The 7,747-nt window shown below is 59.2% G+C and overlaps 3 protein-coding genes across 3 annotated transcripts, besides 7 other annotated features; all 3 read left to right on the top strand.

Moving 5' to 3' along the window:
- Positions 1-311: 311 nt before the first annotated feature.
- Tco025E_06081 (putative intersectin-1-like) lies at positions 312-1,172 on the top strand (the record flags this gene model as incomplete). Its single annotated transcript, XM_029372970.1, has 1 exon — positions 312-1,172. One exon carries the CDS (start codon positions 312-314, stop codon positions 1,170-1,172), a length of 861 nt encoding a protein of 286 aa, XP_029226928.1.
- An 82-nt stretch (positions 1,173-1,254) lies between these two features.
- Positions 1,255-1,288: a microsatellite.
- Positions 1,289-1,417: 129 nt separating this feature from the next.
- Positions 1,418-1,457: a microsatellite.
- Positions 1,458-1,463: 6 nt separating this feature from the next.
- Positions 1,464-3,146, top strand: Tco025E_06080 (uncharacterized protein; the record flags this gene model as incomplete). Its single annotated transcript, XM_029372969.1, has 1 exon — positions 1,464-3,146. The coding sequence occupies one exon, from the start codon at positions 1,464-1,466 to the stop codon at positions 3,144-3,146; it is 1,683 nt and encodes a 560-aa protein (XP_029226927.1).
- A 304-nt stretch (positions 3,147-3,450) lies between these two features.
- Positions 3,451-3,475: a microsatellite.
- A 45-nt stretch (positions 3,476-3,520) lies between these two features.
- Positions 3,521-3,549: a sequence feature (A-rich).
- A 198-nt stretch (positions 3,550-3,747) lies between these two features.
- Positions 3,748-3,782: a microsatellite.
- A 56-nt stretch (positions 3,783-3,838) lies between these two features.
- Tco025E_06079 (sodium transport atpase) lies at positions 3,839-6,961 on the top strand (the record flags this gene model as incomplete). Its single annotated transcript, XM_029372968.1, has 1 exon — positions 3,839-6,961. One exon carries the CDS (start codon positions 3,839-3,841, stop codon positions 6,959-6,961), a length of 3,123 nt encoding a protein of 1,040 aa, XP_029226926.1.
- Positions 6,962-7,335: 374 nt separating this feature from the next.
- Positions 7,336-7,414: a microsatellite.
- Positions 7,415-7,549: 135 nt separating this feature from the next.
- Positions 7,550-7,572: a microsatellite.
- Positions 7,573-7,747: the final 175 nt, after the last annotated feature.

The following is a 7,747-nucleotide window of genomic DNA, read 5'->3' as shown; positions in this document are numbered from 1 at the left end:
GCGGAAGGTGCCTCAATAAAGAGGAAGGGATGGATGCCGGGGGGAAGGTGCGGGTCTCTCACTCCTTCTGTCTGCGCTTTCTTCGTTTTTTTTTGTTTCTTTCGCTGATTTTATCTTCTTTTGATTCCTACGCACCCACTCCCCTTCCCCTTTGCTCTCGCGCCTGCTGCTTCCCCCTTTTCCCTCTCCCCCGCCGCAGCGGCGGCGAGGAAGGGAAAAAAGGGAAGCATGTTTGTTGGGTTGCAAGACTCGCCTTGTAGCGCCCCTTTTCTCTCGGTCCCTCTCTTCTTCCTTGTCGTTGGCGTGTAGTGATGGAGCAGTGCGTGGCCCTCGTGGATTACGAGGCGGCGGACCCTGACGAGATCAGTTTCCGGCGTGGCGACGTCATCGCGGTGACCGCCAAGGGAAGCACCTCCGGCTTCTGGGAGGGGTTCGTGGCGGCGCCGGGGCGCGGACCCGCGGCGACGAAGGAGCCCCGCGGCCTTTTCCCCAACTGCTTTGTGACGTCCAACCTGCGGCGGTGGGAGATGCCCACGTTCTGCGACAGGGCCCTCTGCCTGTACGACTACGCAGCTGCAGATGCGTCGGAGATGTCCTTTCGGAAGGGAGATCGTCTCCGACTGGCGCGCCCCAGCGCCTCGCCCGGGTGGTGGTTTGGCGTCAACGAGAGCGACGCGGAGCGCGCGGTGGGGAGGCGGCAGGAGGCGGCGGGCGAAGTTGCCCCTGCGGCTGCGTCGCTGACGGAACCGCGCCTTTTTCCGAGCAACTTTGTGACGTGCGACATTGTTCGCGCCGCCCACTCCTTTGAGGCGCGGCACCGGCACGAGTTGAGGTTTGAGGCCGGCGACGTCGTCCAGGTGCACCGCAGGTGGAATGACGGGTGGTGGGAGGGAACGCTGCGGGGCCGCCGCGGTGTGTTCCCGAGCAACTACACCGTTCCCAACGTGGCCACCACCACCCCGCCCTTCTTTTGCAACGCCTGCAAGACCGTCTTTGTCGAGGACCCACCGCGCTGCAGGAAGTGCGCCGACGGAGAGGAGGTGACGCGGTGCATGCTCGCGGCCCTGGACGACTACGCCGCGGGAAAGCTGAGTGAGCCGGACCTCTTTGCATACGTTGAAGTTGGGGTCGCAGGAGTTTCTGCACAGGGGGTGGGCACTGCGGGTGCGTGAGCAGTGTGTTGAGCTGCCACCCTTCTTCACGGGCGGCGCGCTTCCCGTTCTAAATTATATCCCTTTATCGGTTCCTCTTTCAACACTCACACACACACACAGACAGACAGACAGACTTCCTCTCCCCTGCTCGCCATGCGTGTATTTTGGATTATTGTTATTGCCCTTGCAACTTTCTTTTCACCCCTTTCTGCCTGTTGTTGCGAGTGGCAGGGTGGCGTGAGGCGCGCTTGGGCGCGCGCGTGTAGTATTACTACTAGTATTATTATTATTGTTATTATTTTTCCCACAATGCCGCCAAGGAAAGGTGTCGCCGCGTCTTCTGTGTACGGCATGCCCCACGAGCGGCAGGTGGAGCTTTTGTCGGAGGCGCTTCTGCGGGAGTACATGCATAAGCGAAAGTTCACCGAGACGCTGCAGACGTTTGACACGGAGCATCCCCGCGACGCGGACACCATCGCCTCACGGGCGCTTATGTCAGACATGATGGCACTCGACCCCGAGACGCAGCGAAGATTGAAGGGCGAGGGAATTGAGACGATCATGGAGATGCTCTGCCTCCTGCGCGTGCAGCGGCGGCTTGAGCTAGAGGAGCTGAAGCAGCGGGCCTCGCTTGAGGTGCCACAGATGCCTGAGAAGCCGAGAAGGCACAAGAAGGAGAAAAAAAAGACGTCAGAGAAGCCGTCTCCCGAGGATGCGTTGGTTGAGAAGCGGTTGACACGACGACGAGGTGGCGGCAGCAAGGGGCAGCGGCGTGCGACGAGCAGCCCTGGCAGCAGCAGCGGCAACAGCAGTAGTCGCAATAGCCGTGCAAGCAGTAGTGGAGAGGGCGACAACGACAGTGGCCGTGGCAATGGCAGGGGCAGTCGTGAGAGGGGTGGCAACATCGACTTTAGTAGCGAAAGTGAGTCAGTGGGCGAGCAAGTGCGGCAGAGTGGGTGGGTGGCGGAGGAAACGGGGACCACCCTGGGTAAAGAGGCTGCCCGCTCAATCATGGAGCTGATATGCGGTGGAAATCCGCTTCCCTCATCGCTTGTCGAGCTTGGCTTCGTATTCGGGGAGGAGGTGGACTACGGCCTTCTCCAGGAGCATCGAGGTCCGGAGGGCGTATTGGCCGTGGTCCAGGCCTTTATTTGTGCATACTTTTTCCGAGGCGGGTACATCGATGTTCAGCGGCATCAGCAGCAGTGTCTTCAGAAGGCCCTTGCAGCGCTGCTTTTCGTCGCCCAACCCAACCCACGTCGGGTTTGTCTCGTGGATGGCTTGGTGACGATGACGTCTGCCGAGGCGGACACGGCGCGGTCGCGCGTGCGGCGGAACTTTGCTACCAGGCAGCAGGTTGAGGACTCTCTTCTGCCCCTCTTGGAGGCCTGGACGCGGCCCGGGGGCTCAGGCGTCTTTTGCTTCCTCCTCTCCGTGCTGCTGTCGCGTGGACTCAAGCGCGTCTCCTCCGCCGTGGGGCGCGCCACGGCGTTGATTGACCGTGAAGGGCGCTGCTCGACGAGCCTGACGAGGCTGCTGCTGCTTGGGGAGGCAGACGCCGCCGCCGCCGCCCCCGAGGACCTGCTGGGAAGCCTGTTGCTGGACGAGAGCAAAGGGCGACTGAGCTGCGGCTACGTCTCAAGCGGTCCCGACGACACCGCGTTGGACGAAGAGGGGGCGAAGACCCCGCAGCACCCCGTTTGGGTTGTGCACCACAAGGGCCGTTTTGTGGTTCTCTTCCTAAAGAAGGACGATCGCGCGCAGTTCGAGCAGCGGAAGGAGCTGGGACTGGCCGCCGCCTCGGACCTTTTTTTCTACGAGCCCTCTGCAGCTCCTCGAGGCGAGGCGTTTCTCACCGTTTCTGTCAACCCCGCGGCTGGCACGGGGCAAGTGAAGGAGCGGGCGCCCTCGTTTCTCCACGACGCCGTCTGCAAGATTCCCCCCTGGCGCGACGGAGACATCGACTGGAACGGCTTTGAGCCCGCGTTCTGAGCCCACCGCCCTCAACCCGCTGGCTTCCTGTGTGTCTTCTGTGACATTTTTCCTTGATGTCGTCGTCGTGGTCTGTGCCGCCCTTCCTCGTTGTCGTTCCTCTTGTGCGTGTGCCGCCGTGGCTGCACTGGCGCGCCCGGTGTTTGCTTGCGAGACCTCGGCCAAGTGCCGCCACTTCGCCTTCTTCCCGCCTCCTTGGCGGCAGTCGAGGCATATAGAAGGAACCTGCGACCGGATGAGAGGTCAAGCAAACCTCTGAGTATCTTGTTAGACTCCCCCCTGCTTCATTTATGTATTACATGCCTGTTGTTGTTGTTGTTGTTGTTTTTTGGCTCCGGCGCTGCCTCCCTCCGATGGGGCGCGGCGTGGGTGCATTTTTTTTTGTTTATTTTTATTTTATTTTGCTCGTGCCGCCTCCCCGCAGCCCCATTGCTGCCACCGGCACCGCCGCCGATGTTTGCCCTCCACGCGGAGGGTGGGAGAGTCGGGTGCGTGCGGGGCCGAGCTGTTGTCTCTCCCTTACTCCTGTTTTTTTTCTCTCTCTCTATTTGTAGGAGTAGGAGGGACAAGGCACCCATCCGGGTGCGACATACAAAAGGGGGAAAAAAGAAGTAAGAAAACGAAACAGTAAAAAGACGTGTGTGTTCCCTGGCGGGAATCCCACTCAGTGCACTTAGGGAACCGGGAGGGCCATGTCTGGTTCGAGGGAGCTCAGTCCCAGGGAGCCGATTAACGGCAACTTCGTCCCCACTGAGAAGCGCGAGCAGGTTCCAGACACGTACAGCCCTTCGTGTAGATGGTGGACCTTTGATATACCGCACACGCTTGCGTTGGTGCAGCTGGACAACGTGGCCAGTGGGGTGTCTGACGACGACGTTTCGAGACGCGCGGCGGAGCTTGGCAACAACAGGATTCGCATTGCCGGTGCACCGAGTGCCTTTTGGATTTTTTGCAGGCAATTCATGAACAGCATCACTGTCGTCCTGGCCATTGTGATTGTGATCAGTGCCGTCTTCAAGGATTGGCCGGAGTTCGGCGTGGTGCTGTTCATTCTGATATTTAACACCTTATTGGGGTTCTACCAGGAGTACGGCGCGGAGAAATCGCTTCACAGCCTGAAGGAAATGACGGCGGGCAGCGCGAAGGTTCTCCGCGATGGCTCGGTGGAGGTTATTTTTATCGACGAGGTTGTCGTGGGCGACGTGATCATTTTGGAGCAGGGCGCCTCGGTGCCGGCGGACTGCCGCCTCGTGGAGAACAGCGGGTTGGAGGTGGATGAGGCGCTCCTCACGGGCGAGGCGCTGCCGGTGGTGAAGCACACCGACGCTATCCCCGACCCGGACGGCGTGTGTGCGTTGGGGGACCGCAAGAATATGGTGTACCGCAACACGATGGTCACGCAGGGCCGCGGGAAGGCGGTTGTGGTTGCCGCCGGCGTGCACACCGAGATGGGGAAGCTCGCGGAGCGCCTCGGGGAAGGCTCAGGCACGGAGAAGACGCAGCTTATGAAGACGCTGGACTACATGATGTACTTCCTCTTTGGCTGCTGCATCCTGCTCGCCGTCGTCGTGTTCGCCGCGAACAAGTTCAGGTACCACCCAAGCACCCTGTCGTACGCGACGGCGGTCGCCATCGCCATTCTCCCAGAGTCCATGGTGGCGGTGGTCACGGTGTCCATGACGGTTTCCGTCAAGCGAATGGCGAAGCAGAAGTGCATTGTGCGCAGGCTGGCGGTGCTGGAGGTGCTCGGCAACGTGACGGACATCTGCTCCGACAAGACAGGGACGCTGACGGAGAACAAGATGGTGGTCAAAAAGGCCCTCATCGGGACAAACGAGGAGCTCTTCGTTACGGGAGCCCCATATGAGAGGTATGGGGCCTTTCTGCGCGGTGACCAGGAGGAGCAGGTCCACCTGACGGGGGCCTACGCGACCAATAAACTGCTCTACGAGTTTATGCGCTGCGCGGCGCTTTGCAGTACGACCGTCCTGCAGGTTGACGAGGAGGATGCCGATCACCTTTGCGGCACCGGAAACCCAACGGAGGTGGCGATTCAGGTGATGACGTGGAAGGCGGAGCTTCACCGCGACCGACTAGAAAACGAGGGGTGGAAGTGCATCGCGGAGTACCCGTTCGACTCCAAAATCAAGCGCATGACGACGGCGTGGTACAACGGGAACACGGAGCAACTGTACCTGTGCACAAAAGGTGCCCCCGAGCGTATTCTTGATCTCTGCTCCACCATTGTCTCGGAGTCGGGCAGCCACCTCGCCTTGACGGAAGCGGATCGTAAGACGATAGAAAAGCAGATCAAACATTTGGCGTCGGAGGGGCTCCGGACAATCTGTCTCTCCACGCGGCCGTGCACCCTGGAGCAGTTCCCCCTCCCCAGCGAGGGAACCTTCCTGCTCGCCCACGTCCGGGAGGCGATTGAGCAGGACCTCTCGTTTCTTGGAATTGTCGGGATTTACGACCCTCCACGCCCGGAGTCGCACCCCTCCGTCATTGCCTGTCAGCACGCCGGGATTGTGGTGCGCATGTTGACCGGCGATCACGTAACCACCGCGGGATGCATCGCCGTCATGCTGAACATCATCGGCAAATCGGACCTCGACAACCGAGTGAAGCTGATGAACGGCCCCGACTTCGACCGAACGGAGACGGAGACCATTGACGAGTGGGGGGATCTCCCACTCGTCGTTGGACGGTGCTCGCCGGAGTCCAAGGTGAAGATGATTGAGTGCCTGCACAAGCGCAAGCGGGTGGTGGCAATGACCGGCGACGGCTTCAACGATTCGCCAAGCATTAAAATCGCAGACATTGGCTGTGCAATGGGGTCTGGCACGGATGTCACGAAGGGTGTTGCGGATATTATTATCACGGACGACAATTTTGCTACTATTGTAAAGGCAGTGACGGAGGGCCGGCGCATTTCACAGAACATACGGAAATTTGTGGTGCACCTTCTTTCCAGCAACGTTGCTGAGGTGATTGCACTCATCTGCGGTCTTCCCATCCGCAATGAAGGGGTTTCTTTGTTTGTGCTCTCGCCCATTGAGATTTTGTGGCTAAATATGTTCACCTCCGGCCCTCCCGCAACGGGACTGTCGTTGGACGCCGCAAGTGCCGACGTGCTCCTTGTGCCTCCGAACACGGCTGGTCTTTTCACCTTTGAGCTCGTCGCTGACACGGTGGTGTACGGGTTTTGGCTCGGCGTCTGCTCACTGTGCGGGTTTGTCTTTATTGTCTACGGCGTACACGACGGCCCGGCCGGCACCGACTGCAACTCGCAAAACGGGGTCAACTGCCATGAGATTTGGCGCGCGCGTGCCACGGCCTTTGGAATCCTGTACTTTGGGTTATTGCTGCACGCGTACACCGTCCGCCACACGCGACAGTCCGTCTTTTTGATGAAGTGGTTCGACAATGTTTGGATTTACGGCTCCGTGGCTGTCGCCGTTGCTCTTTTCTTCCCCATCGTGTACATCAACCCCATAGCGCACAACCTCTTCGTGCACGACATGCTGACGTGGCACTGGGCCGTCATCGGCGTGCTTCTGGTGTTTTTCATGGCTGTGTGTGAGCTGTACAAGGTCCTGAAGAACTGCTTCTTCCCGAGGAAGCCGGTGTCCGTGGGGCCGTCGGACGACGTGGAGCAGGAGTACCGGCTCTTCGCCGTCTCGAACGAGGACGACAGAGACGTGGAGAGCATCGCCGAGGAGCAGCTGCGCATGTCGTTTGCATCCGTCAACGGCAGCGCGACGAGTATGGGCACACACCACGGGAGGAAGGAGAGGTACAAAAGGCGGCGGTAGCAGCCACTCCGCTGGGGGTGAGTTGGGGTGGGGCGGAGGCACGCTGTTTGTTTTTGTTTTGATTTTTGATCGGTGGCGTGCGTGTAACTTGTTTTGTTTTCTTTTTTCTTCCCTCAGTGCGCCCACGACACGTGTGCGGGCGGTGGGCGCGCCTGCTCGACTGAGGCCAATGTGCACATGACGGGTGCCGCGGTGAATGGCACGCATGTGCGTGTCGCTGGAGGAGGGGAGCTGCACGTGGTCCCCTGCGTGTGGCGGGCAGCGGGGCACGCAGCGCCCCAGTGGGGGCGGCCGCCGCCAAACACGGAGGCAGAGGGACTGTGAGGCCAACAGCCTTCTCACGCGCCCACGCCGAAAGAAACAAGGCAGCAATGATAATATATATATATATATATATGCATGTATGTGTGTGTATGTATAATGTATGTATATATATATATATGTGTATGTATACTTCTTTGGGGGGCCGCAGTGATTGGGCGGGGGGAGGCAGGGGGCGTTGCGCTCCGCCGCTATCGCCATTGCCGCACTCCCCCCCCCCGCCCGCCCAGCAACAAGCCAGCGAAGGCATCACGTAAGAAGATGAGGAATAATAATAATAATAAAAAAAAGACCAAACGAAAAAAAATTCGACAAAAATTTTCGGTAAAACTTCACTGGCGCCGTCTTTTTTTTTGTATATACGCGTGTGTGTGTTTATTATTGTTATTAAACAGTAACTGTTGGTGCTGGTGGCCTTACGGAGACTGCCGAAGCAGAGAAGAAAAATGAATTTTTTAATTCCTC

The sequence above is a fragment of the Trypanosoma conorhini genome, assembly GCF_003719485.1.
Source record: "Trypanosoma conorhini strain 025E chromosome Unknown Tco_14.4_contig_00389, whole genome shotgun sequence".
NCBI lineage: Eukaryota > Euglenozoa > Kinetoplastea > Trypanosomatida > Trypanosomatidae > Trypanosoma > Trypanosoma conorhini.
This window is presented reverse-complemented; position numbering and strand designations above follow the sequence as displayed.